Below are 26,987 nucleotides of genomic sequence, written 5' to 3' on the forward strand. Positions count from 1 at the left end.
CAAGAAAACAGCAAAAACTGAAAAATCCACACACATTTTACACCAATGACGAGAATTAGATCATAGAGAATTACATCATAATATTATGACGGAAATGTCATGTCAGGCTGCGGTAAAAAGTATACATGCAAACTTCACACAGAGATGTACGAGCAGAGAATCGAACCCAGGTCTTCCTGATCTCCTGACTGTGTGGCCTACATGCTAACCACTCATTCACCGTGCGACCATAAAGTCAAAATATCAAAAGAAAAAAAAATCATAAAGTCAAAATATCAAAAGGAAGAAAATCATGAGGAAAAATCATTTCATTTTAGTGGCATAGAGTTACTTTTTAGGAGTCATAATATTATGACAAAAATAATAATAATAATGAAAATAAAGTTGTAATATTTGAAAAGTAGGTTGGGGGACTAATACACATATAATCATCATTCATTCATTCATTCATTCATTTTCTACCACTTATCCTCACGAGGGTCGCGGTGGGTGCTGGAGCCTATCCCAGCTGTCTTTGGGCGAGAGGCGGGGTACACCCTGGACTGGTCGCCAGCCAATCACAGGGCACATATAGACAAACAACCATTCACACTCACATTCATACCTATGGACAATTTGGAGTCGCCAATTAACCTAGCATGTTTTTGGAATGTGGGAGGAAACCGGAGTACCCGGAGAAAACCCACGCATGCACGGGGAGAACATGCAAACTCCACACAGAGATGGCCGAGGGTGGAATTGAACTTGCCTGCATGCTAACCACTTGGTCACCGTGCAGCGGAATGAAGTCATAATATTACAAAAAGAAAATTGACTAAGATTAAGTGAACATATTTGGAAATTTAAAAAAAAACTGAAAAAAAAACAATGATGTTGAGACTCATAATCAGCTTTTTCACCTATATATACATATATAGGTATGTATATATATATATATAAGATGCATATTTTTTCTTGAAGTTCTTAGCATAGCTACACAATTGGCTTCACAAAGTATCAATATGTTCCTTGGATCCTTTTATTTTTCACTATGTAGAACTTCGGTGGAAAAAGTTTGGACTCAAAATTGAATACACGCCATTTTTTTAAACTGTATTCAAGCTCAGCATTGACTACTCTAAAGTTAATTTCTATGCTATTGTGCCTTAAGATATATTACAATGGTATGTGAGATACTGTTAATGGATGAGTCGAGAAGGGGAGGAAGAGTAAATATGAAGGCTTGTAATCTTTCCTGATGTCTTACATCACACTTTATCAGGGTGTGTTGTGGTCTGCGGTTTTAAGCTGGTGCTCTTCATTCTGGATCAGTGCTCTGCGGAATGTCACCTCTTCTATTACATAAGGAGTGACCCTCAGACAAGTCATATGATAGAAGACATTTAGGAATCTGATAGTAAAATCTTTTTTTAAATGTTACAGCTTAGAGCACTTGTAAAGTGTCTAGATTTTGGATACATGTCCAATATGGCACCTCTTGTCTGAGTGCTGAGGCGTCCCTTTTTAAAACGAACCCATCCAGCTTTTATGGCCTTGTTGTGTATCGCCTGACATTTTGATCACCGGTTTTACGTGTTGACTCATCATGCTTGCAAAGAAAGAGTGAAGGATCACCACCTTTTTTTGTTTGTGGGGGTGGGTGGACGGTGCCCGTGCACAATTATAGGCTGATCAACAACATTTTGGCAAGTTTCCTCGTGGAGATGAGTCATTTTTTATCAGTCAGCAGAGTCAAGAGAGAGAAAGGAAAGGGAAAACAGCTGCTCATGCCAGGAGTTGAACACCAGCGTCACAATCGGGCTGTTTTCTTTGGGCTTGTCCGGGACCCTTTACTGATATGAGGTCAACTTTTGTAAGGCTCATGTTTTTGGACGTCGTGGAGATAAGCTTGGCCTAGATTTAAAAGAGCTTGGCGTTATCTCTTTCGGGGGTTTCTTCATCGAAAGAGCCTGACAGTTGGTGCTAAAGTTAGTAAGGGATGGTTTTTGGTGTTTTCTGCTTTTCTTTCTCATGGAGCGTGTTGTATTGTGACAGCTGCCAGGCCTCTGTTGGAATAACATCCCCGGGAACTCGCTCTTCCTCACATGCACATAGAGTTAGCAGGCCGACGCCTTTCCCCCCTTGATTGTAATGCTCTGCATGTTTCGCTTATTTAGGAAATCAACTATGCAGGTTGACGCCTGTGTGAATAAAGCCATAATAGAACGGTTATCTTTTGTCCCTGTTAGATCAGCAACCCCCCCACCTTTTCTATGTGCTCCCTGAGGTCTCTGAAGTTCCTCTGCATTTCATGGAAACTTGGGAACAGCGCTTCCTCCCAGTGTTGCTGCATATTAGTCCAGGACTCACTGGATTCGGGAGAGGGGGGTGGGCTCCACTCCACTCCACTCCACACCTTGCTGCTCAGGAAAGTTGGCCAGAAAACACACAGATCAAAGAGAAGACAGGGGGCGGGTGGCAACACTGCATTTTCCCACATTGATGGTCTCACATTGTCGCGACCTTTTTTTATTATTTCCTATCAAAAGAAGCATTTTGCCCCCTCTTATATTCAAGGAAAATAGCCTGGTGCCTCATCTTCAGCTTATCGACCCACCGGAAATCGCCGGTCATTACTCAGTATAACAGTCTGACTCGCAGTGTCATCTTTATTTATGATTTGGGTTAAAATCATCACACAGCAACTTAACACTCAAAAGGTAGATACGAAATATACAAGAAAAGTACCAATATGAATCCCTGTGTTCCTAGTGTTGTCTCCCTCCCCCCCCCCCCCTCATCGCCCAATCATCCCGTCCTGTCACCCCTTGTTTCACTGCATAGTATGTTATATATGTATGTACGGATAATTGCACTATTTCGCTTGTACTTCTGTCTAAGTGACAAGAATAAAGGCTCGTACTGAAAAATAACTATTGCAACTATTGTAACTTCTTCCCATAATGCAGTATTCCCAGCAGAACAGTTAATTGGCCAATGGCTGCCATCTGCAGCCGTCCCCTCAGGAGCTCAGGAGCTCCCTCTTGTGGCCCCGACTCCCTTGACTGCATTATAAGTAAAGTGGTGCTTCGGTTTTTGTAATTAATTCCAAAAGGTCAGACCGAAACCAAAATGTGTGAAAAACAAAGCATTTTCCACATAGGAAATATGCAAATGCAATTAATCCCTTTCAGATACCCCAAATTATGATTAAAAATAAATTGTATAGAGTGTAATTAATAGTTTTACATGCAGAAAACAATGGAAAATAATCCTGGTGAAAATGAATTCACTTTTCTAATCAACTTCCTGGCACTTGCAACTTTCTTTGACCCCATGTCGGGTTATTTCGCAGTCATACTCTATTTAAAAAATGCATGGACAGTAAGTTGTTCCTGAGCAGATATAAAGCCATAAAGTGTGAGGTGTGTACTGACTTTTGGGAGCTACTGTCATTATTGCACATGTCTACCTTGAGACACATTATGGTTTTATCTTCAAACACGTTGTTTGTCATGTAAACAAACAAACAAAACAACACTTTATTTTGATAAACAGCATTAGGGTGCAGGTTGAGGCCTGTAAGAATGAGCAGATAAGGGTTAATCCTCAGTAATTGTTGCATTCTGTAGCTTGTCTGACAAATCCACCAATAAAGTTCAACTTTCTATGAAACACGCAAACCTGATGAGGCTGCGCTGTGAACTTCATACCTCTGCACAACTTTTTTTTTTCTTTTTTTAGAGAAACAACAGCATGAGCGAGTGAGTGGTTGAGAGAGCGGACGAGATTGGTTCCTCTCACTGTTGTCCTGCCCTGTGATTGGTAGAAGCCTGTTGCTGGGCTTGTGTCGAGTTTCGAGAGTTTTTTCTTTCTTCCTCTTGGCCGTGCACCCATAGGTCAGGTTTGAACTGGTCTGGTGGACTTCTGGCACTTGTTGAACATCTCAGGGAAAGAAAAGGGGGGTGGGAGGGAGCTGCAGCATTCTCACTTCTTGACAAAACAAAAGGCGAGACACGTGCAGAGTTTTTGCTGGTTTGGCAGTGTGTCTTCACTTTTGTTTTTCTTGTTACACGAGTCATCTTCCCTGCTGTCTGTTATTAATTACCATGTTAGGATTACATCTACTAAATACAGCTGTTGTCGTGTTTGGCCTATAAAAGTTATCTTTTCACACCTTATTATCGAGTGATGCTATGCAGGCAATGTACTTGCTACACGTTAGTTTTTTTAATATTCAGTTTTATACTATCTCACAACAGGCACAATAATAACATAATAATAATAATAGTCATTATCGTGATAATAACATGGCTGCACTCCAGCTTAAACTCAACTTCCTGTCCAGAAGACATTTATTGATAGACACAAGCACAAGTCTTATTCATGTTTCTCTGATTACATCTACTGTATCGGGTAATACAAGTGTAAAGGTGACTATAGGGTTGTTATTTCATGTCTACGGGGCTCTAATAATGGTGAAAATCATATTTAGAAACAGGTTTTCAATGCCCTAACTAGGAAATTATTCAGTTTATTAAAACGGAATTCTATTTCCCATTTGGATTTGGAATCAATTATGCAAGGGATTACTGTACATTACTGACTACTGACCAGCCAGGTCCACCTTACAGTATGTAATCTCAATCCTAATCAGTTTTGTGCAATTATTGTGTAGCACGTTTGTTCAGTAAATTAAACTTTACACTTGTTCCTTACTCCTACTTTTAACTATCGTTGGTACGTTAAAGCAAAGCTTTGTAATGGCACTGTGACCTCTTGTCTGACTCGTTTACACGACGTCACATCTCCAGGGTGCCGTCGCTTTGCCTTTTCACGTCAAACAACATCCACATGTGTCCCAACAAGTGTGATGTTTGAACTTTGGATCAGCTTGTTTGCACATTGCCACTCAAGACGGAGTGTGTGTGTGTGTGACATGGCTAACACTTTAGCTGACATTTAGATTAATAGACGGACAATAGGTGTTTTGTTTATAAGCTGTACTGTGCCGTGGAGGACACAAGTACTGTACATTCTAGTTTCCAAGTGACATTTTTATGGGCGTATGAATTACTTGCTGTACTATCGAAATGACTCTGGAGTAGTCAGTTGTGAGGGTAATCATGTCTTGCCTACGGTCAAGCATGGTTGCATCGTAGTCTCGGGGTGCACGAGTGCTGCCGGGCGCTGTGGGAGCTACGGTTCATTGAGGGGAAACATGAAATCCAGCATGAAGTGTGACATTACTGGAGCAGACCTTGCATGGAGTAGCATGTATGTCTTATTGAGATAAAAGTTAGAGGTGTCTTCAACTAGTTGAATGTTACATTTTGTCCATAATATCGCTAAAACAACCATAGCATGTCGGTTCAGTAGCCAGTCTCCATGTAGCGTAAAAGGGAAGTAAGCTAACATCATGTCCCATAACATTACTGATGCCTGGAAGAGATTGTTATTTTGTTAGTGATTGTTGTTGACTATATTTTGGCAAATAATTTGATGAATTTCTTGTGTAACACACTCCACATACTGAAGTATTTATATTTCTGTCCAAAGTACGAGCTTGTTTTGCGGGACTTGTTTACAACATCTGGTTTGCATGTGGCAAGCGAGCCAACAAGCCGACTGCAAGAAGCTCATGGACAAGCTCTCGGAGGTGAAGAAGTGTCCCAAACACTGACACAACAGTCCCGTGGTCTCGTGCCCCCCCGTGGAATCATCAGTGCGTGCACCCTCACAATAGCGTCCGTGAAGCCAGACCCCCGAGCCTAAGCATTTTTTTTTTTTTATGTGAAAGGGTGTTTGCTGTATCGTAAGCCCTAACGCTGACCAGCTCTCTTCTGCAGCTTTGCTGAGCCATGGGAGTGCTGACTCCAGCCCTGGGAACGTGTTTACCTCTGCCCCGCACCCCACCCTGTGGCAACAGGAGTTTAGAAGGGGAAGGGTGGGGGTGTGGGGGGGTTCTCTGACGGCTGGCTCGATCCACACAATGAACCTGCTGAACACTGTCAGATGTAGCGATCCATGCAGCCGCTTGCCAAACTGGCCGGACAGGCTCAAAGTGCACAGAGCGGAGTTGCTCGTTGCACCAAATATAGCTTGTTTGTCTGCTTCTTTATTGGGTGACCCTTAACCCCTTCACGGACTTGTTGTTGCACACACTCTTTGCTATTGTGCACCATATGGAGCTTTATTCCTCATGTCGGTGCCATCCAAGCCACAGGGGAAGCTACGCCGTTGCTTCCGTTGTTTGTTTGCCACCAAAAATCTGTAGCAATATGCCGTGTCTCGCTCCCGTGTATTATAATTGACCTTCTCGCTGTGTGATAAAGCTGTAATGCAGTGTGCCAGTGTTATTGTCAGGCTGGGATAAACAAAGCCATAAGAGCTGGCCTCCTTATCTCTACTCCTCCCCTCTCACCTCCTAGCTCTGAAAGGAGTCCTTCAGCTGCCTGATTAGTGGAAGGATGACATTATCTGCAGTCTGAGAGGCTGCCATGCACACTTAAATGGCCCCGCAGTGGCAAGCAGACCCATTCTTTCTTCATTATATCCCCGATTCATATAAAGATTGCTGCTTTCAAAGCGGGTTTGACACTAGTATATATCTTAAAGTGATGCCTTCCACCTTGATTTGATTATTGCTGATTATGATCAGCTTTTAATTAATGACTGCAGACACAATGACAGCAGATTAAATCATGATCAATGGCAGCAGGGAACAAAAGAAGCAGAGAGAGAAGTGATGATGTTTTCTTAAAGGGGGGGCTTGTCCTTTCCGCTCACGTTTTGGTCCCCTCCTTCCTCTTTCCTCACGCTTAGCTCCGCCCCTCCAACGCTCCTCAAATGCAATTGGTCAGCGCGAGTGTGTTTTCGCACCGTGGTTGGCCACCTCGTGTGTCAATCGAACGAGCCTCGACTTATTTACCGAATGTATGCGCAAAGAGGGGGCCAGGACTGTACTGCCTATGCTGCTGCAACAGCTGACGAGCAGGGCACTTGAACGCAGCGCCTCCAGGAACAAAGAAGGGGAGCATTTAGGATTTTTTTTTCCTTCCTGAAGTAACGTTCGAAAGAAGCAAAAGTGTAACCAGGACACGACATGAGGCAAGCAGTGTCACCGTCGGAGAACGTGGAGAATTGTTCGCTGGCGGTGACAGACTTGTTCAAGATATGTGCCCATTGTGAACGTCTTAGCAAAAAGGTAAGAAAGCGATGCAATTCGGCGTGCAAACTCCACTAAGCGTTTGCCCTAAGTCTAATGTTCGGGTTTGGAGTAGTGTCAGTTGATGGATGCTTTGAGGAGACTGTTTTTCCTTCGAGTGAATATGAGCTGCAGTGCAGTCTTTTGTCCGGACTTGTTTGTCAGGCAAGTTTGGGGGAACCCGCACCCCCCCGCCCCCTTTCTCCCGTTCCCCAATCCGACAATACGCCGTCCATACGTTGAACAAGCCACCATTCATTGTCACTGTCATTGTTAAATCGTTAATCATGTTGTTGTAGCTCATTTAACGACATTTCTTGGTCCTCTCATTCATCTTTTTTTGGTGTTCAATCCTGTAGGGGTGGACATGTCCGGACATGACAAAACTGTCCCTTTGGATGTTACACTCTTTGTCCTAAATAATTAAAAACTATTTCTGGTAAAGAATGAAATTGATGAAAAGGTTCTGATTGACTAGAATGAATAATGTATTGCGTGGACAGACAAAACTGTCATTTTATACTGAAATAATAACCAATTCCTGGTCATGTTTCGCACATTAGCCCTTGAATTGACATCTATTGACAACCAAAACGGTCAAATAAGCAAAAAAGTATACGTCATACAATTAAAGACAGTAAAGAAACATATTAAACGTCTTCTTTTGTCTTTCAGGATTTAGGAATAAGGATCCCAAGACCTCTGGGGAACGGACCTAGTAGATTTATCCCTGAAAAAGAGGTACAGTTACACCACTACTGGGAAAAAAAGTGAAATTCTTGTGTTTATGCAGTGTTTATTTCCCCCGCTAAAGATTCTCCAAGTCAGTAAAGTGGACACCAGGACACAGTCGATATTTGAGGATGCGTTCGCCGCCCTCGGTCGCCTTGACAACATCTCCCTGGTGATGGGCTTCCACCCGCAGTACCTGGAGAGCTTCCTGCGGACGCAGCACTACCTGCTACAGATGGACGGGCCGCTGTCGCTGCACTACCGCCACTATATCGGCATCATGGTACGACCCCAGCCCTCCCTCCGCTTTCTGACATTGATCTGACGGTCATGGTGTTTTTTTCTTTCATGAACGCAGGCGGCGGCTCGACACCAGTGCTCGTACTTGGTCAATCTCCACGTGAATGACTTCCTCCAAGTCGGAGGAGACCCCAAGTGGCTCAACGGGTTGGATGAAGCCCCGCAGAAGCTGCAGCAGCTGGGAGAGATCAACAAAATCCTGGCCCACCGTCCTTGGCTGCTCACCAAGGAGCACATCGAGGTGAGAAAGTGGCTACAGTCTGGCCGGCGAGGTGTTAAAGTCTACTTGTGTAACAGCTGAGATCACGGCCAGCGTGTTATAGTGAAGGTCATCTTAAGGGTGGCTTTAAAAATTCATATTCTTAACTTTCCTTGTTTCCCAGGGTCTCCTGAAGGCAGAGGAGCACAGCTGGTCCCTGGCCGAGCTCATCCACGCCGTGGTCCTCCTCACACACTACCACTCCCTGGCCTCCTTCACTTTCGGCTGCGGCATCATGCCAGAGATCCACTGCGACGGCGGCCATACCTTCAGACCACCCTCCCTTAGCCAGTACTGCGTGTGTGACATCGCTAACGGAAACAACCACGGCAATCACCATGACAGTCTTGGCAGCCAGGTGAGGCCATTGTCTCTCTGAATAATTACGTGGTGACCTAAAGGTGGGGTCATCATAATTCCAGAGCTTTGAAGCGATACACTGAATTGAAAGTACTTCATCGTACAGAAAGTCTTTTTTGGGGGGTTAAAATGTAGAATTAGCAAGTATTTTAAAAAGGCTTTGACCACATGCAGTATTATGTAGACTTTTTTTCATTTAACGTGTAAATCATGTTAAATATTTACTAATAAATACTACTTGCCATCACATACTTGGCCTGGCATTAAATCTACACTGATTTAATGTACATGTCTCAAATTAGTTCTATTGTCATGTTCCTGAATGTACCACTAGTTGGAGGCGGCTTAACATCAGTGGCGCCCACACCAGTTTCAGACATGATATTTCTACTTCCTTATTTTTTGAATATAATGTCTATTGCAGACATGGCATTCTTCAGGGTTCTGATGTTAGCTTACTTGCTATGCTCTAGTGCCACCTGTTGTTTTAGCATATGCTTGCCAGCCTCCAAATATGTTTTATTATCATACCAAACATGGTGCCACTTGGCTTAACTGAGTGATTGTGAAATAATTTTCCCCGGACAAATGTGTGTTTTTTGGAAATTATTGAAATGGCCCGGTTTATTTTTTGACACGAATGTGAAAATGTGTGCTCAGGAGATGTGCAGCGAGGTGGAGGTGCTGATGGAGCGCATGAAGCAGCTGCAGGAGTGCCGTGACGATGAGGAAGCCAGCCAGGAGGAGATGGCCACTCGCTTTGAGCGTGAGAAGACCGAGAGCATGCTGGTGGTCACGGCCGAGGACGAGGAGTGGGTGCCCTCCAGGGACATCTCCCGACACTTTGAGGACCCCAGCTACGGCTACAAGGACTTCTACAGGAGGGGGGAGCACGTGCCCACTTTCAGAGTGCAGGTAGAGTCCAAAAACACACGCATGAATGTTCTCCACCTGTTTTATGAGCATGAGTCATCTATTTGTATGTTTCTGCAGGACTACAGCTGGGAGGACCACGGCTTCTCCTTGGTGAACAGGCTGTATCCCGATGTGGGTCAGATGCTGGATGAGAAGTTTCAAATGGCGTACAACTTGACCTATAACACCATGGCCACACACAAAGACGTGGACACCAGCATGCTGCGCAGGGCCATCTGGAACTACATCCACTGCATGTTCGGAATCAGGTCAGCAGCAGTTTGTGAAGCTTGGACGTTAACCAATGCTGTAGTTTCTCACCCTAACGTGTGCCTTCTTCAGGTATGACGACTACGACTACGGCGAGATCAACCAGCTGCTGGACCGTAGCTTTAAGATCTACATCAAGACTATGGTGTGCAGTCCCGAGAAGACCACCAAACGAATGTATGAGAGCTTCTGGAGGCAGTTTCAGCACTCAGAGAAGGTGAGCGCCTCGCTCCTCACATGAGAAGCCTTTTTAAAAAAAAATGACATTACAATCACTAACTTCCTGTTTCTGGTCACTCCCTGCAGGTCCACGTTAATCTGCTTCTTATGGAAGCGCGAATGCAAGCAGAACTGTTATACGCTCTGAGAGCCATCACTCGCTACATGACATGAAGTGCTTTCAGCATTTTTTTTGTCTTTTTTTATATATAGTTTTTATTACATGCCATTTCTCAATGTGAGACATTTCATGAAATCATGTTGGTAAGGGTTTGCTCGATGGAGAAGATGGATGCTGAGAAGATCAGAACAAAAACTTGTCACAGGCACAGTTTTGTTTTTTTTTGCCTGCAGTGCCAAAAGTGTCCAACAGAGGGCATCCTGGATGTCAGGCACCCAAGTATTGAGTATTCCAGCATGCGCCACCCTCTTCCACCTGACTGAAGACCCTTCTAGGAAAAAAAAAAAAGCTGTGCAGCCACAACCCGTCTGCACTGTTAATACTGTTATTAGTTTCTTTTTGATATCTTGTTTGAGGATGCGGTCGTCGTGGTAACAGGCGACGGGACGCATCACATTTGGGCCACCGTACGTGTGCCTGAACGATCCAGCGCAGTGTTCATATGCTGCAGTGTGCTGATGCTGCTGCTCCCCTGAATTGTATTCAGCGGGAAGGGAGGGGGTCATATTGACCCGCCCCCCACCCCAAAATTACCTCCCCAACTCTCAGTCATAGTCCCTATCCATTTGCAATCCACTGCATTAACCCCATTCCCCTCTTATCCCAAATGTCTGTGTAAGCTAATTCAAGGAGTGTGTGGAGACTCAAAGAACACTGAGCCCTTTTTGAGTTAACCGTGTGTATGTGAAAGAGAGAGAGTGTGTGTGAGAGCGAGAGAAGGTAGCTTTTTGAATTTCATGTGTCATAAAAAAAAAAAGGCAAGGCGCTTTGAAGGAGACTTCTTGCTTCTGCTGTAGCTCTATTGTGATAACTGTTTGTTTTTTGTCAATATCTTTATTTTTCTGGCAAGGGGGCAGGGCAGGGCTTCTTGCCCCAGCGACACACACACACACACAATGCTAGCTGTCTTCCGTGTTATCCCAGCTGCCTGGTCACACTCGAGGGTGTGAATTTTACCAGTAAAAGAAATACCTCTTCTGTTTTTCTCCAAAGTGCTCTTTGGTGAGCGCAGACTGATTTTTAAAAATATACATATTTTTTCCTTTTCTCCCCGGGCTGCCATTGTTCCGATTGCAGTCGCTTTGGAACGTGAAAGGATGTAGCTGTGCTTATTAAGCTTAACTAGTGCAGAAGCAGCTTTTTTTTGTAAAAAAAAAAAAACAAAAAAATAAGTGTTGTTTTGTTCACTAAAACAAGTACTGCATTTTTTTTTTTAGGGTGGATTAAGAGAGATAAACGTTTCGATGGGGTGGTGACGACAAAAGAATGGTACCTTTGGAAGTTGTTGGAGGAAAAAGAGTGGAGAGTTTTTGTTTTCCAAACTTCTGACTGATGTCAGTTACTGACACTTTTTATATGAAAATATATGAAAAATTTACAAAAAAAATAAATTTATGATATTGAATTGTGTATCATTTGTAGCGTAAAGTTGTTTGGTTGAATCATCAGTGAGGATTGTGCAAGAAAGCGCACTAAATGAGGTTCACATTGTTATGGAAAGTGGAAATGGGATATGTCCATGCAAAACGGGGGATCGCACTATTCTCACTGAGCTTCGGCTAGTGTTGAGTTCAAGTGTCGGTCAGCTGGATAACCATGTGACTCATCCCATCTCCTCTGCCCCCGTGGCATGATCCAGGTCAAAGTTTGAGGTGCAAGTGGAACAGCTTACTGTTTCTCATGCACCTCACACGGAGGGGGGGTGGAATCACATTTCTCTATGTGAGAGAGCCAAATTAAACATTTTGTGTTACGACATCATCACCAGCACAATCACTACCCCCAAAACTGCCTTCACTCACATCTCATTTATAGGATTACAAAGCAAACAACCTCAACATCAGCTCATATTTCATATCAACCCACTGAATTGTTTGTTCATGAGATGTAAAGAGTGTTTTAAGGTTTGTACACAAAGTGCCGTTCCTGATTTGTTTTGATGTAATGTGACTGAAATGCTGTACTTTTAGAGGCTACTTGTAAGCACTGCCTGGGCCCCATGTCTGTGTACTAATAATAAAGGTTTTCCAGAGGCTAAACATGTCTTGCTTCCTGCTGTTTTATTTGTTTTACAAGCATCTCTCACACATGTACACACAAACACACACACACTTAAACAGTTTGCTTATGAGGCAGATTCTCGAAATGACTCATCCATGACTGCAATGCCATAAAATTGCCAATTTGTTACATAAATGTGCAAAGACACTTTAAAAGGAACAGTTTCGCTTTAAAGGAATTTACTTTTAAAGTGCTTGAAATAACATTGACATGATGCTAGAGGCTCAACTTAAGAGAAGAACACATTCACATTAGCTGTGGTACAGTACAGCTGGTAGACTAGTAAAAACATTTGATGTTTACCTGAGGATGCATGAACCTTTGACATGTTAGGAATCACCTGTTTTTTTTATGTCACAATCTCTGTCAGCAGTTTTTGGGCTACGGGTCGGAAGTCCAACTCCCAGGACTCTCTGTGGTAGCCACTCAAGTCCTTGTTTCCTGCCCACTTCAGGACCTTGTCTTCATCTGAGGAGGAACGACATGAGATGGTGAGATATCACACTCATGTCCTGCAACCGCAATGCATCATGGGAGGATGCGTTGTCATCGCATGCAGCCCCGGCCGTACAATACCCCGCTCCAAAACCAACCTAAGTATGACGTGAGGATCTCCAGCAGCGACCGTCCCTCTTGTGTGTCCAGAAGCTTTTCTGAGCCGCCGCCGGTCATGTTCCACAAGGCCTGACACACCTGGCCCGCCAGCTGCCAGTCACCTGCTCCGAAGTCTCGCAGACAGTCTGTTAGCCTAAAACACACAAACACACACTCATCGAATGGAAAAAAAATGGAGGGATTGTTGTCTGTTGTACACAACCCTGACCGGCCTCAACACCATTTGCATTGTGTAGCACTGTAGCATCAGCAATAATACAGCTAATCTATGAAATATAATAGTCTAAGCAATATATTTGTCTAAAAATAAGGTGATGTTGGTTGGTTATTCTCTTACATGCTTTTTGTAAACATTTGTAAACAAGCACTTTTGTGGGCGTGGCTTACCTGGTGCCACAAAGTGCTACACTTGACACTTGACATTTGTAAGCTAACAGTATCAGCACCAAAAGAAAAAAAGGGCAATACAGACAAGTATTTTCATTGACGTCCAGCAGAACAAAGGTTGTCTTACACACACACACACACACACACAAACAAATAATCAAAGACCTGTTACCAGCTAGCAAGTCGATCAGTTGAGCGGTAATCGATGGTTTTAGGCTCCGCCCACCTGCCGGCTGTTATTTGCTGTATGCTTGTGGTTTTCTCCATTTCTCCCCCTAATTCAGGTGGGTCAAACTGTTATTTTTGTGTTTTTCAGTGTTGTTAAATTGTGGAACAGGACAAATATGTGTAAGTGCAAGTTATTACTACGTTTTGTTGCGATAATTAACGTCTTTTATTTGAATTGCTAGTAAATCGCTAAGCTAAAGCTAGCCCCAGCTAGACGATTCTCCCCTTAATTCAGGTGGGTCAAACTGTTATTTTTGTGTTTTTTGGTGTTGTTAAATTGTGGAACAGGACGAATATGTGTAAGTGCAAGTTATTACTACGTTTTGTTGCGATAATTAACGTCTTTTTTGAACTGCTAGTAAATCGCTAAGCTAAAGCTAGCCCCTGCTTGATGATTAGGTGCAACCCGTGTCATTAGCCACTGTTTTTTCAGCTGATTAATATGCAAATCGTATGCACGCGTCTATTTGCAAACCGCATTTATATGTTTGTGTTTTATAAGTATTTTAAGTATTATAATGTGTAACAACAACTCGAGGGGCACCCAACAGAAAAAGGAACATTCCAATTGCAACTCAAATGCAATTAACACCACACTCATTGTGTAACATTGTCCAACTGGATACACAAGCTTACTTTGCAGCAGCCCCTTCCACTGACAGACGGCCTCGGTTGGGAGGGTCCAGCGCCAGGTTGGTGAGGACCCCGCAGGCTGAGAAGCAGACTTCAGGGTTCTTAGAGTCCAGCAGTGTCACCACAAACCTGTACACTGACAGCCATGCAAGAGGAGAGTGAGGAGGTAAGGACACACCAGTTAGCAGCCATATTTAAAAAAAAACAAACAACATAAATGTGTGTTTTTTTATTTTTTATAAACCTTCATTTTGTACTACAAAGTCCCGCACTTCTTTGGACTGTGACAAGTTTCCATAGACGCGGGTGGCCTCCAGGATGGCGTCCATGTTGGAGCTGACCATCAACTTCAGCATCACTGATAGAAGAACAAGGAAACAGGGTTTAAAAAATATATATGCATAAACATGTTTCACATGAATCTGTGTTGTTCATATTTGTTTTTCTTTTTTTTTGTCCTACACCCCGCAATGGCCAGCTGACTGCGTTTCAGCGCCGAGCTGTCTTTGTGATAGAAGGTCAGGTTGTTGATGGTGGCGGCCACGTTCACTATCAACTCCTCGCTCTCCTGCACTGACCTCAGCTCTGACATGGACACACAAGAAATATCACAGGTATTGTCGTGGTGTGTAGATGTTGCATTTTGAAGTGGTTTTATGTTACTGCAGAAATCCAACACTTTTTCCAACACAGTTTTGTTTTGATTCTTCTAAGTTAGGATTACACAAACGGTTGTGCACCTCAATGACAAAGGGATGTCTTGTGTTAAATCAGTGAAGTATAATGTAAATCTGGATTCAAAATGAAGTTAGCAGCCGTGTGGTTAGTGTGCAGGCCTCACAACTAGGAGACCCGAGTTCAATTCCATCCTTGGCCATCTATGTGTGGAGTTTTCATGTTCTCGCCGTGCATGCGCGGGTTTTCTCCGGGTACTCCGGTTTCCTCCCACATTCCAAAAACATGCTAGGTTAATTGGCGACTCCAAATTGTCCATAGGTATGAATGTGAATGTGAATGTTTGTTTGTCTATATGTGCCCTATGATTGGCTGGCCACCAGTCCAGAGTGTACCCCGCCTCTCGCCCGAAGACAGCTGGGATAGGCTCCAGCACCCCCACAACCCTCGTGAGGACAAGCGGTAGAAAATGAATGAATGAATGTTGACTTATATGTGGCTATTCTTATCAGGGGCAAAATATGATACTCTGGTCTCTACTGAGATGTTTGATTTTAGTGTGTGCGGTGGCAACATCAAAGAAAGCAAGAATTTCACACATAAGATCAGCCTAGCCTCGCCTGGAACCATGTAACCACACGGGAGAATTTCACACACACACACACACACACACAAATAGCCTGGGAGGTGTAACAGAACATCCTGATCTCACAGCACTGTGACACGCTTAGTTGTCAGAAACTAAAAAAAAAAAAAACACCACCGGTAAATTGAAACATTTTCTTCCCAGCATTCGGCAAGTCATTGCCTCTTTTTAGTTTTTGAAGCAGCTGATTCCTGCTGTGACATCACCGATACTGAAATTGCTTATGTCTTACCTAGCGTCTCCATTAGCAGCTGGATGCAGGTGGTGTTGCTGGCCAGTGCCGCGCCCACATCAGGATGAATGCACATGTTGGCCAGCACCCTGACCAGCTTCACCAGCACATCCTCGCCCTCCCGTATGCTGGCCGCAGTGGGTGCCGGCGAGTCCTCCCTCAGCTGGTAGTCGTCGTACAGCCGCAGGAGGGTGTCTACACAATCCTCACAGTGGAAGAGCTGCTGACGAGCCTCGTCGCTTTTTGCCGTGAGGTTGCCCAGCGTGAAGAGGAGTCGCACGACAAGGTCCTGTGGTGGAGAGGTGATGCACTATGCGTCAGCTGGATTATGATTTGCACCCATATAAACTACAACCACCATAATAAACATCTTGTTAAATCAATACCTCAAAACTGAGCCATATTATCGTTGTAAAGGCTGAATTCCTCTATAGATTGGGCAGATGTACCTAATGTTGTGGCCTATAAGTGGATTTACAGTAGTAGCTAAGTTTGTCGAGTAAGCGCTACGGTCAACCTGGTTTCCTTTGCTAACGTGTTCGCAGGTGTTCACACTTCCCAAAGGAGGCGACCGATAACTACCCGCATGTTCCCTCATGTCCTGGCACCGCTGTATCTGTCACATGGCAGCACACACCTCTGACTCGCATGAGCCTTCAGTGACAGGTATAAGGACAGGACAAACTGCCCCGTCAGGAGAATGCGCATGTGTGTGTCAATGTTAACACCCTATGAGTCATATTAGATTGCATGCTCAAGGGAGGGGCCCATTTGTTCTATTATTATTTATTTCCCCTCCTTTCTAGACCTTTCTTGGCTTAGTCAAGGGATTACTACATGTCAACACACAGCAGGATGCTGCACACAAATGTGCTTGGACTAGATGTACGTAAACATCTTGGTGGGAATGTACACAGGAACACTGTCGAAGCTCATCTGTTGAGGCTGAGACACCGCAAGGCCTCCCAGGACACCCTGCCGACTCACCTGTTTTTGGTGATGTTTGCTCAGTAGTTCTAAAAATAGATGGTAGCAGTCAGGGTTCTCAGCCAGTGAGAGGCGGCACTCCGCATAAGAGGAGAGTTTACTGATGAGGAGAAAGCACAGTAAGCACCACATCACTGTTTCATGCAGAACATGTGGCCCAGTTCAATGACAGGTATAGTATCCATATAAAGCATGCTACCTGTAGATTCTAGAAACATTGGTACAGACATCTTGGTCCTGGCGATGGCGTTGCAGCACCAAGCAGAGCTGTGACATCAGCGAGTAGGAGACAAAGAGCGGCCGGGCCTCAAGGTGGTCAGCAAGGTTCCTCAGGGTGGCCGTCAGCTGAAGAGGCCAAAAGTCAGAGAGGTGGAGGTTAGCATGTGACCACATATTTGAAATCCATTGTGGTGTAAGGTAAACCCTCTAAATACTTTTGGACATAACCGTGTCAGCAGTAGTTCTTTTTTAGGGGTGTTGCGAGACACATGAATGTTTGGGACTATGAGGAAGAGACACCATTTTAACCTTACTTATAAGGAAAGTACAATGATAAAATATATATGACAATACTAATTTCTACTATGTTACACTAATCTGCACTCTTTGACAAAAGGGCTCACTCCGTTCATGCCATTGTTGTATGGTACAAATGCGCCAAGGTCCTGAAACCACTCTTCCTGCCTGTTTGAAGCCCTAGTCTCAGACGTAGTGCCCACGAGACAATCTTGTGACACCTCTATTCCTTATGCAGTTTAAATTACTGTAAAGTAATAGAGTATTATAGGAAATTAATTCATGTTGCCTCCTTGTTAGTGAATTTGTTTGCTTCATGTTGTAGGTGACAAAGCATATTATAAACACCTAGTATTACACCTTTTACCCCCCATCGTTTTTTTAATGTTATTTCTAGAATGTGCATCGAGCCAATAAAAATAAGCTGGGTGTGCAAATGGGCCCCGAGCTGTAGTTTAGTAAGGAGAAAAGCTGAAGTTTTTATCATAACCAAAAGCTAACATAATGATGTTTTTATTCTTAGCATATTGGATTTTTTTTTTAGCAAAATTGCACCATACATTGTTTTATTTTATTCAGTATGTGGCCCTTAGGTGGGAAAAGTTTAGACTTCAATGATTGTGCAGTACTTAAACGACCAATGATAAAATCATGCCCTCTAGTGGCTGCATAGCAATAACAACAGCGCGCGCACCTGCACTAAGATGTGTCCAGCCATTGTAAAGAATGCGTCGTCAACAGTGCAGAGTTTCTGTACGAACTTCTGAGCCACTCTCATGCAGTTTTTGTCCAACAGGAGGCGTACGATCGCAGTGTTTCCCGAGAGAAACTTGAGCGTGCCGACGCAGTAAAACAACGCTTCTCCAGATGTAGACACCTCCTCGCGGAGCAACAGTCCAAGCAGGAAGTCTACATGGAAGGGAACCATCCACAGCACAGTTAACATTCATGTGGTGCCGGCCTGTGCTCATGAAACAGAATTGAGTTCACCTATGACTGAGTTGTCCTGGAAGAGGGCGTCGTTGGATTCATTGCGACTGATCTGGAAGACGAGCTTACAGATGTTGAGCAGGTTGTTCCCGCTGACACGCAACTGAAACAAAAAATGCGATAGCAAATAAAATGTCACACTTTTGTTCACAAGCATCCTAATGGAGGACTTTTGAGGACTGACGGCGAGGCAGAGCTCGGCGATGTGCAGATCAAGCCGTGAAGAGTTGAGGTCAATGAGCTGAAACAGGGTTCGTAGTATGGTGGAGCGCTTCTTGCAGCCATGATGGCCCAGCATGCCAGCCTCTGCCAAGGCGTCATGGAGACTGACACACAAGTCACACAGACGCTCCAGCGAGGCCTCAGAGCTCCCTGGGGGATTGTATTGGAAATTAAGTGTCTGGTAAGTTTGAATCTATATGCGCACAAATGAAGAACAACAGTGTTGAGTCATAACAACATCCTCCCTTTTCTAGGAAACGTCAGTGGAGCGACACAATTCCATGACTCTAGTGTGGATGCCAGGGTGTTTTTGAGGTAAAATAAAAAGTCTTTCTGAGGTGAGACACCTCAATTCTGTTTTTATCACTGGACATTTGGTAGAACAAATACTCACTGTTGATTTTAAAAGTTCCCACATTTGTTGTGTTGATCTATATGAAGTGTATTTACAGACAAGGCTGCCAGTAAATTCAAGAACATTTTTCCATTGAAAAGACATAGCTGCTTTCGGTAAGGAGACTTTTCCCCCACAAATACATATGAGATACACCGTGGGGTGATGTCAACATCATTTAGGTCAAATGGAGACTTCAAGCCCAGTGTATGACCTGATAATTACTTTTTTTTTTAATCAGCTTTAATTTATTGTGTGGCTCTTACTGCTTGCAGCCGTAGCCTTTAGCTCCTGGAGAAGAGGCGCTATTTTATCCCACTTGGAGTCTTCAACTGCGCTTGCGGTGGTCTGTCCATCGCCCAAATCTGAAAGGTGGAAAGACATTTGCTGGTGAAAATGAGACTCATGCATGCCTGGTTCACAACTTGGGTGCCCTAAAACATAACAGGGTGTTTTTAATGGCCCCATTGAAAGGTCACTAGCTACTGAACTTTCTGGATGTTGTGTGTGAGCAGGTTACAATGACGACCAGACATTCAAGGATGACTGTACCAGTACAAATTCATGACTAGAACCAATGTCCCACTGCACAGTATTCATATGTGTAGTTTGCTGTAGGAAAGGTCCTCAGCTACATTGTCTAAGTTGTGCATGCAGCAGCTTGCAGTCAGTCGCGTGCATTTTTACCCCATTGCTTCTGTGCAACACAGGAAGTTGTGGCGGTCTAAAGCCACAGCTTTGTCCGTGATTGGCGGGTATTGTATCGTGCTGGAAGTAGCAATGTCAAAGTATGTTTGCGGAGTTGATAACTGCTGTGTGTAGGTTGGATTAACGGACATTTTAAGTGATAAAATAACCGAGGGGAAATCAATAAATTAATTCTCATATATACAAACCTGTTCTCCATTCCGGTCCGCCTTCTGTGGTTCTGACTCTGGTGTTATCGTTGGGCTGTGTTAGCTTGCTGCAAACACCAGGAGAGACAAACACATAGAGGTCAGTAGTTTTCTACATTGACCAGTGGGTGGCTACTTTGGATTTCACTTATTGCAGGCTATTTGGCAATCTATCCCCACAGTAAACGAGGGAACTCTGTACATACTAGATACTACCACTAGATGTCCTTGTTGGACCAGTCATGACCTCATCCCTGTCTTAGACCTTGGGTTTGGTCATCTTGCTGTGGTCACTCTAATCTAACTGAGAGCCTTTTTGACTGAGGGAGCTTTTCTACTGGCAAAAAGAAGAACAGTGGAATGTTTTGTCATTGTAGAAACTGTTTTGTCATTGTAGAAACGGGATTTAGAAAAGAATAGAACCAAGTACCTTTCACTCTGGGTTCTGCGTGGACCATGTTTGTGAGGAACCGCAGGGATCTCATTGTGGTCTCCACAGACCTGAGTTTGGGGTGGTGGCAACTTTTTCGACATGCCTAGTTTTAATCGTTCTTGTGCTTAAAAACAGAAAGGATGAGACAAAGTAGAAAGTAGCTTGTGGTAAATGCAAGGTCAAAGTACTGTCTTACCCTCTGCATGTCCCGCTAGAGGAGGCAATGTGGTGAGAGACGTCGCCCTGAGGAGACGTGCCCGTGTCACCGGCAGCCCCCCCCTCTTTGTGTCCACTGGTTCAGTGGGTGGTTTGGGGGAGAACTTTTCATCCTTGTTGAGAACTGCAACTTTGGACTTCTGGTGAGGAATCAGATACTTTGTGTTGTGTACGTGGACATGCATGAGGGTGAAAGGTCACTCACATGCTCCAGAGGAGAGAGGCGCGTCCCTGAACTCGGCCGGGAGTCGGAGACATCAAAGTTCTGTGCGTGGAGACTGTCAAGTTTTTTGTTTTTGTTTTTTAACGTGACTCATCATATGGCCTTGTCAGGAACTTCAGAAGATTGTGACAAACCTGAAGGTTGATGAAGGTCTGCTGTTGTGGTCTGCACGGATAGAGCTTCTTGCAAAAAGTTGCCTCTGCACATCCCTGGGGGTGCAAGGTCTCTGGGTGGACTGAGCTCGGAGGGTGCGTCTTGCTTCATCCACTATTTCTGCACTTGTTTTCAACGAGGGGTGCCTCCTTGGCAGAAAGGGCCCACACAGCTCATATTTCCTCTCCATGGCGCCCATTAGACTGCTGCGGCGTTAGCTCAGTGGTTTTGTCTTCATTATGAACGTTTGAGTATTATTTTTTTGTTGGTAAGGTTTGCTTAAAGCAAGAAAAAAACACATGCTTTGTTTTGGGATGGATGATTCGGAGTAAATGAGAAGTTCCGCAGTGTGCTCCGTCTCCATGGCGACCACATGTTGCTGTGGTAGCTAGCACAAACAAACACGAACAATAGAACACATTCCCATTAAAAGGGATACATTTAGTTGTATCACACGGTAACAATAAAATAGTATATCCAAACTTACCGTGCACGTCAAGGAAAGTGCGCTGTGGTTCTTGCCGTTAAAGTATTAAAAGTATTCTTCCGATTAACAAAAGAATTGTACGACTTCGGAAATTATTGCGGGTTCAATTTACCGACAAATAAATACTCATAAAAAACTGTCTCGTGTGACAGCATAGAAACGATAAATCAACGGGTGTTCAAAATATTCCGCTGCGAACTGACAGACTTCAGGGGTTGTGACGTAATCATCAGTCGTCGGTCGCCTGCAACGTAAACAGGCGCGACGGAAACTATCTAGTTTCTTGGACATGCATGTTTAGCTACGGGTCTACTGTAAATAGTAGAAATTGTAGTGAAAAGACTCTTATTTTATGCTAGCTCACTAATCTGCAAATTAATAAGAAACAAAGTTACAAAAGCAGCATTGCAATTAAGACATGCAAACAAGACTTATACAAATAAATTCATAAAGTTTAATTCTGGTGATAATGGGAAACAACGAAGACAAAAAATACAATGTTGAATTATATATTTCAATTAAAACTAATTCATGATTCAAAAGGGGAAACAAGTGCACAAACAAGACATCATTCCGTGGTAAACATCTTAAAATATGATCTTTAAATATATACTGTGATGGCAAATGTTTAGGCAATTAAAAATAAATCACGTTTTGTGACTAGTGCGGCCGCCAAGGAGGGTCAGAATATTGAGGCGTTGAGGTAGATCACACTTGTCACCGTGTTATTCTTCATTACAGTTGTAAACCCAAACACTTCCACGATTGTTTTGCTGCTCCGGCATGACTACAACCACGAGTCCAGTTAATTAAGCTCCGACACTGAGCATCTCTGCTCCTGCTCCAGGCCGCATGCTTTCCTGATATCCTGTGGGTGTTCCAAGGCCGCATGGATGAACTGATTGAACACACGTTCCATGTAAGAGTCGCCACGCGGGAACCAGCCCTCCATGAAGGCTATGTGTCCACCATGGGATGTCACCAAAAGTGCCACGTTGGGCATGTCCTGGACTATGGCCACCGGGAAGGCTGTGATGAAAAGAAGTAAAATTAGATTTAGTCAATGATAACACCGAGTGTACTCATCTTCCAAAACTGACCATTCTGCGGCGAGAAGGGGTCGTCTGCTGCGTTGAGACACAAAACAGGCACAGAAATATGAGGCAGTTTTTTGTTAGGGCTGGCATCTTGGTAGTATTCTATGCATGTCTTGTAGCCAAACAGCAGCGTGGTAAAGCGTTCATCAAATTCCCTGATACAGCGGGCCTTTGAATAGAATGACGAGGATTATCAATCTGGAGACTGGAAGTGTGACAATCAAGAAATGTGTTCTACCTGGAGGACTTTCTCAATGTCCACTACTTTCTCCAGAATCACCCTGTGCCTGGAAGACATAGTTTAACAGCTTTATAGTCCAAGCAGTGGTTCTTAAACTTTTTGGGACCAGACTCCTTACAGGAGAGATATTTCCAAAATCCTGCCCATTTGTTCGAGACCCATAGATGTCACATTTTCCAAGCTTAGCTGATTTGGCCTTTGCATCCCTTGATGAAATGGATGGACTTCAGTACTTTGTCTATTGTGCTATTGACTGCAGATCAAGTTCAAGTATCTTGGGGTCTTGTCAACAAGTGAGGGAAGGTTGGAGTGAAAGGTCAACAGGTGGCTCGGTACCAGACAGTCATAGTCAAGAGAGCTGGTTGATATGTTCCCACTTTTACCTATGGTCATGAGCTTTGGTTTGTGTCCGAAAGATACAAGCGGCTGAAATGCGTTTCCTCCGTAGGGTGTCTGGACTCACCTTGACAGTGTTGGTGAGGAGCTTGGCCATCCAGGAGAGCTCAGAGTAGAGCCGCTGCTTCTTCACATCGAGAGGAGCCAGGTGGGATGTCTCTGGCATCTAATCTGGATGCCTACTGGTCAACTCCCTGGTGAGGTGTTCCAGGCATGCCCAGCCTGGAGAAGGCCCTGTGCAGATCTAGGATACCCTGGAGGGATTATGTCTCACAGCTGGCCTGGGAACACATTGGTGTCCTCCCGATGGAACTGGAAGAGGTGGCTGGAGACCAAGAAGTCTGGACTTCCCTACTAATGCTGCCCCAATGACCCGGACTCATACAGTAAGCAAAAGAAAATGCAATGGACTGGACAGCAGAATTTTGCACTTAAGTGTGTCCCAAGCTAAAAGGCAGAATATGTCTTATAGCCAGCTGGTTCCTACTTCAATTTTTAACGACATGCCATAACTTTATTGCAAAAAAACCTGTCACCATCGCCCAACCTATGGATCATGGACCCCATTTTGAAGGCCTGTCCACACAGGAACATTCTCAGGTGGAAACGGAAAGTATTTTATTGCTTCAGCCGTTCATCCACAAGGCAACGGCGTTCAGGGTGCCCAAAACTATATATTTTTTAAACAATGACATCACAGCCCCATCGCATGACCAGAAATAACCAGTTGTTTACCGCTGCTGAACAGCCAACAAAATACCTGAATAGTTCAACTAGCATGACTCCCAGTCGACATCCATCTTCTCTTTAGCAGAGTTTGGTGCGCGGGGGCAGCAGCCTAACCAGGCAAGCCCAGATTTCCTTCTCCCCAGCTACTTCATCCAGCTCCTTCTGGTGGATCCTGAGATATTCCCAGGCCAGTTGAGCGACATAGTAGTACCTCCAACATGTCCTGGGTCTTCCCTGAGGCCTCCTACCTTTCAGACGTGCCCTTAACACCTCCCCAAGGAGGCATACGGGAGGCATTCTGACCAGATGCCCAAGCCACATCATCTGGCTGCTTTTAAGAGTTTGTCCCAGATGACACTGCTCAACTTTTCTCTAAAAGAGAGCCCAGCCACCCTACGGAGAAACAAATTTTGGCTGTTTGTACTCACGTCCGTAAGCTCATGACCATAGGTGAGGATAGGAACATAGCTCGACTGGTAAAATTAGAGCTTTTTCTGTTTGTTCAGTTGTGTCTTCACCAAAACAGACCAATGCAGAGTCCGCGAGTCTCATTTGACATTCCCATGATATGTAGTTTTTGTGTTATACTCCAAAGTGACTCACAGAAGTAATTACATTTGTCAGAAGTCTAGACAAGCTAACGACGACAGACTTTGTGTGCATGCATTCTTCCTTCTATAGTTTTGGTATGTCACATGGTTTTGTCTGTGTTGCCACATTAAGGTGTGTCTTATCTGTTTTTTCTCCCGATCAGTTCCCGTGTGGATATGACGATTTACTGATCACACACTGTGTGCATGCAAATTGTTTTTCCAACCCTCCAAAAAGAAACAAAAAGTAGACAGGGCCTGAGAATCCCTATTGTAAGCCTTCCAAAGAAAACATTTTAACTGACCTGAGGACAGTATTACAAAGTTCGTGTGTGAGCTGTTTGTTGAAGAGCAGCCAGTTGACATGTTGCTCCATGGAGGTGTTCGACTTGAGCGCATCCCAGAGGACGGACACGGTCAAACCCGCCACCAACCCCGACTCTGAGCCCTTGCGGCCCAAGTAGTTCAGCAATAACATTCTGTACACGCGAAACAGAAAGCTTGGTAAACAGACGATTCATGCATTAGCAGAAGACTGCGACCACTCACCCCCCCATAGAGACACCAGCACCAAAGATAGGGGCTTGTGGGTAGAGGCTTTTGACATGAAGCACCACATGTTCCAGATCTGAGGTGTTGGCAGCACAGAATGTCTTTGGGGTCTAAGGGACACAAGAGACACAATACAAATAGTTAGCGGTGCATTGTTGTGGACTACTTTCAGCAGTGGATTAACACACAGATTCAAATTATTGTGCCAAACTGGGCCAAACTAATACAACATTAGTTGCATCACCATTTATTATGAACTCCTATACTGTTCACAGCTAGCGGCACAAACCGGAAGTGCTTCTAAACACTCACGAGTGTGACCAACCATATCTGAGTAGGCATGCCTGGAGGCGGGCTGTGGGTGGAATATATTAAAACAGACGAAAACGGAACAGGAAGCAGGAAATCCAAAGAAATACAGGCGAATAGGTGCAGATTCTAGAAGAACTAGAAAGCTTTATGTGCTGGTTATTGTGTGTAGCTGCTGTATAGGAGTCCACAACTCAAAACGAAGGGACAAAAAAAATTGTATAATAGGTCCCCTTTAAGTACTTTTAATACTTTTTCCAACAAACCTATCGTGAACCTTTTTTGGTATTTACCAGGAGGACTTACAAGCAGCTCTTCCCCTCCAAAGCCTCTGTTGTTGAAGACCACACATCTAGAAGTACAGGATCTTGATCATGTAATACTTCTTGCCTATTTTGGCAATATGAATAGAAGAAATATGATCTGCCAACCTGTAGCCATGGCGAGTGGCATGCTTGACAGCATGGAGCACATAAGGTTGCTGGCTATTCCCCGTCAAGCCCGGGAGGAGGAGCACCGTGGGCCGGGTGGAGGATTCTGGGTAGGCGGCGCTGGCGTGATTGTCCACCCAGTCAAGGGATATCTGACCACCATCATCCGTGCGGATACGTGTACTGTGTGACAAAACATGTTAAAAACAAGAGGACCGCAATCTGAACAGGATTGATTTGGACTTACTTGCGATAGGTGACGGGAGGTCTGGACTTGATGAAGTAAGAGACCACGGTTTGAAGGCGGCCTCCCCAGCACCACGGCGTTGGACTGAAGCTCTCCATCACGACGGGACAGTGCTGCTGGAGGAAACTATGGAAAGCCTCGCTGCACACCAGGACGGGCCTCTGAAAGGAGACACAACTCTTTTAATCTTCACTGCAAACTTCTGCTTTACAGATGCCATGTCTGCATGTGTCTGCAGGTGACACATCCTAAAGTTTAGCATTTCCTCATACGCTGCTTTTACATGAATTTGACAAGTGGAAGAGCAAGTTTTAAAGCATTGCAGTTGGTGTAAACCAGAGAAGGCTTATCCTGTGTCACGATGCAGGCTACATAATCACACCAATAAATAAGTCAGCAGCTGTGGATGTGTTTAACGGGAACTCACCTGACCCTTGCGGGCCCACAGGTAGCACAGTGCGGCCGTGAGCGAGCATACGAGCACGGTGTCAGCTCTGAAGGAGACAAACTCCCAATGGGCTGTCCACAGATCCAGCAGAGACAAGAGCATGCCGGCGACCTAAATGTGGCTACCGATCACCTCAACGAACCGCGTTCGATATGACTCTACAACGAATGATGACCCGCCCTCATTGTGCCCCTTAAACGTTTTAAGCACTTCCCGCGTAGCCGTGACGACACCTGTAGCGTCAACTTCCTGCCTGGCAGTGCTTTCAAATACAATGACTGTGTGTCTCAAATCGAATTACTTCCGTCAGTACGCTGCACTGTGTATTCAGTACAATGTAAACTACGTACTGTACTTTCCACCTGAGGAAGCAAATTTTTGGAAAGTCCCTGTTTTAAATGCTAATTGCAACAACTCGAGTCCCTCCTCTTCCGTTACGTAACCATTATGGCGAAAAGCGAGGGTGGTAAGTTGCGCATGCGCTGAAAATTATAGTGATTTTATACTGAAAGAGATTCATTGTGACTGGAT

At 44.4% G+C, this 26,987-nt stretch overlaps 3 protein-coding genes and 1 long non-coding RNA gene across 9 annotated transcripts in view; 2 read left to right on the forward strand and 2 right to left on the reverse strand.

The window, feature by feature from the left end:
• The window catches only part of sesn1 (sestrin 1), a 46,659-nt gene extending 34,196 nt beyond the window's left edge, over positions 1 to 12,463 (forward strand). Inside the window, exons 1-9 of one of the 2 annotated variants that reach the window (XM_058057927.1) lie at positions 6,911 to 7,186; positions 7,862 to 7,927; positions 8,001 to 8,201; positions 8,277 to 8,459; positions 8,602 to 8,835; positions 9,498 to 9,752; positions 9,831 to 10,021; positions 10,095 to 10,239; positions 10,329 to 12,463. In XM_058057927.1, the coding sequence (XP_057913910.1) occupies positions 7,085 to 7,186; positions 7,862 to 7,927; positions 8,001 to 8,201; positions 8,277 to 8,459; positions 8,602 to 8,835; positions 9,498 to 9,752; positions 9,831 to 10,021; positions 10,095 to 10,239; positions 10,329 to 10,415 (1,464 nt within the window). In that variant the 5' untranslated portion in view covers positions 6,911 to 7,084 and the 3' untranslated portion in view covers positions 10,416 to 12,463. Of the gene's footprint in view, positions 1 to 6,910; positions 7,187 to 7,861; positions 7,928 to 8,000; positions 8,202 to 8,276; positions 8,460 to 8,601; positions 8,836 to 9,497; positions 9,753 to 9,830; positions 10,022 to 10,094; positions 10,240 to 10,328 lie in introns of those variants that run through there. The other variant, XM_058057926.1, reaches the window with a different exon arrangement.
• On the reverse strand, positions 11,572 to 21,650 carry armc2 (armadillo repeat containing 2). Of its 5 annotated transcripts, XM_058057922.1 has the most exons (18): positions 21,417 to 21,650; positions 20,911 to 21,317; positions 20,759 to 20,831; positions 20,534 to 20,693; positions 20,335 to 20,461; positions 19,905 to 19,972; positions 19,275 to 19,373; positions 18,577 to 18,764; positions 18,393 to 18,495; positions 18,097 to 18,311; positions 17,086 to 17,231; positions 16,887 to 16,986; positions 15,900 to 16,188; positions 14,809 to 14,931; positions 14,591 to 14,704; positions 14,350 to 14,482; positions 13,077 to 13,231; positions 11,572 to 12,951 (listed from the first exon to the last, which is right to left on the reverse strand). In XM_058057922.1, exons 2-18 carry the CDS (start codon positions 21,126 to 21,128, stop codon positions 12,833 to 12,835), a joined length of 2,430 nt encoding a protein of 809 aa, XP_057913905.1. In that variant the 5' UTR covers positions 21,129 to 21,317; positions 21,417 to 21,650; the 3' UTR covers positions 11,572 to 12,832. The 5 variants fall into 5 exon arrangements, 3 of the variants coding, with proteins under 3 accessions (XP_057913905.1, XP_057913907.1, XP_057913906.1); XM_058057924.1 differs by lacking the exon at positions 21,417 to 21,650 and having other exon boundaries at positions 20,759 to 20,818; positions 20,911 to 21,060; XR_009120300.1 differs by lacking the exon at positions 11,572 to 12,951 and having other exon boundaries at positions 13,084 to 13,231; positions 13,658 to 14,482.
• LOC131107679 (uncharacterized) lies at positions 12,956 to 19,050 on the forward strand. Its single transcript, XR_009120302.1, has 8 exons — positions 12,956 to 14,512; positions 14,611 to 14,728; positions 14,825 to 14,960; positions 15,904 to 16,201; positions 16,445 to 16,565; positions 18,199 to 18,474; positions 18,547 to 18,795; positions 18,869 to 19,050. It is a non-coding gene; the product is annotated as an uncharacterized LOC131107679 (long non-coding RNA).
• A 218-nt stretch (positions 21,651 to 21,868) lies between the features above and the next one.
• LOC131107678 (phospholipase ABHD3-like) lies at positions 21,869 to 26,903 on the reverse strand. Its single transcript, XM_058057929.1, has 9 exons — positions 26,436 to 26,903; positions 26,009 to 26,169; positions 25,762 to 25,944; positions 25,637 to 25,682; positions 25,019 to 25,131; positions 24,775 to 24,948; positions 22,752 to 22,800; positions 22,517 to 22,682; positions 21,869 to 22,445 (listed from the first exon to the last, which is right to left on the reverse strand). Exons 1-9 carry the CDS (start codon positions 26,556 to 26,558, stop codon positions 22,222 to 22,224), a joined length of 1,239 nt encoding a protein of 412 aa, XP_057913912.1. The 5' UTR covers positions 26,559 to 26,903; the 3' UTR covers positions 21,869 to 22,221.
• Between the last annotated feature and the right edge of the window lie 84 nt (positions 26,904 to 26,987).

Source organism: Doryrhamphus excisus, chromosome 19 (assembly GCF_030265055.1).
Source record: "Doryrhamphus excisus isolate RoL2022-K1 chromosome 19, RoL_Dexc_1.0, whole genome shotgun sequence".
Classification (NCBI taxonomy): Eukaryota; Metazoa; Chordata; class Actinopteri; order Syngnathiformes; family Syngnathidae; genus Doryrhamphus; species Doryrhamphus excisus.

Excerpts from the sequence above, each read along its gene's own strand:
- armc2 (XM_058057922.1), bottom strand. The coding sequence starts at position 21,128 with ATGGGCGCCATGGAGAGGAAATATGAGCTGTGTGGGCCCTTTCTGCCA. Across the intron at positions 18,765-19,274 it reads AAAGGCTACGGCTGCAAGCA|GGAGCTCTGAGGCCTCGCTG; the intron begins GTAAGAGCCACA and ends ACAATCCCCCAG. Across the intron at positions 16,987-17,085 it reads AATGTTTCTAGAATCTACAG|TAAACTCTCCTCTTATGCGG; the intron begins GTAGCATGCTTT and ends TCTCCTCATCAG.
- LOC131107678 (XM_058057929.1), bottom strand. The coding sequence starts at position 26,558 with ATGCTCTTGTCTCTGCTGGATCTGTGGACAGCCCATTGGGAGTTTGTC. Across the intron at positions 26,170-26,435 it reads TGTGGGCCCGCAAGGGTCAG|AGGCCCGTCCTGGTGTGCAG; the intron begins GTGAGTTCCCGT and ends GTCTCCTTTCAG. Across the intron at positions 24,949-25,018 it reads GCTGGTGTCTCTATGGGGGG|AATGTTATTGCTGAACTACT; the intron begins GTGAGTGGTCGC and ends TCGCGTGTACAG.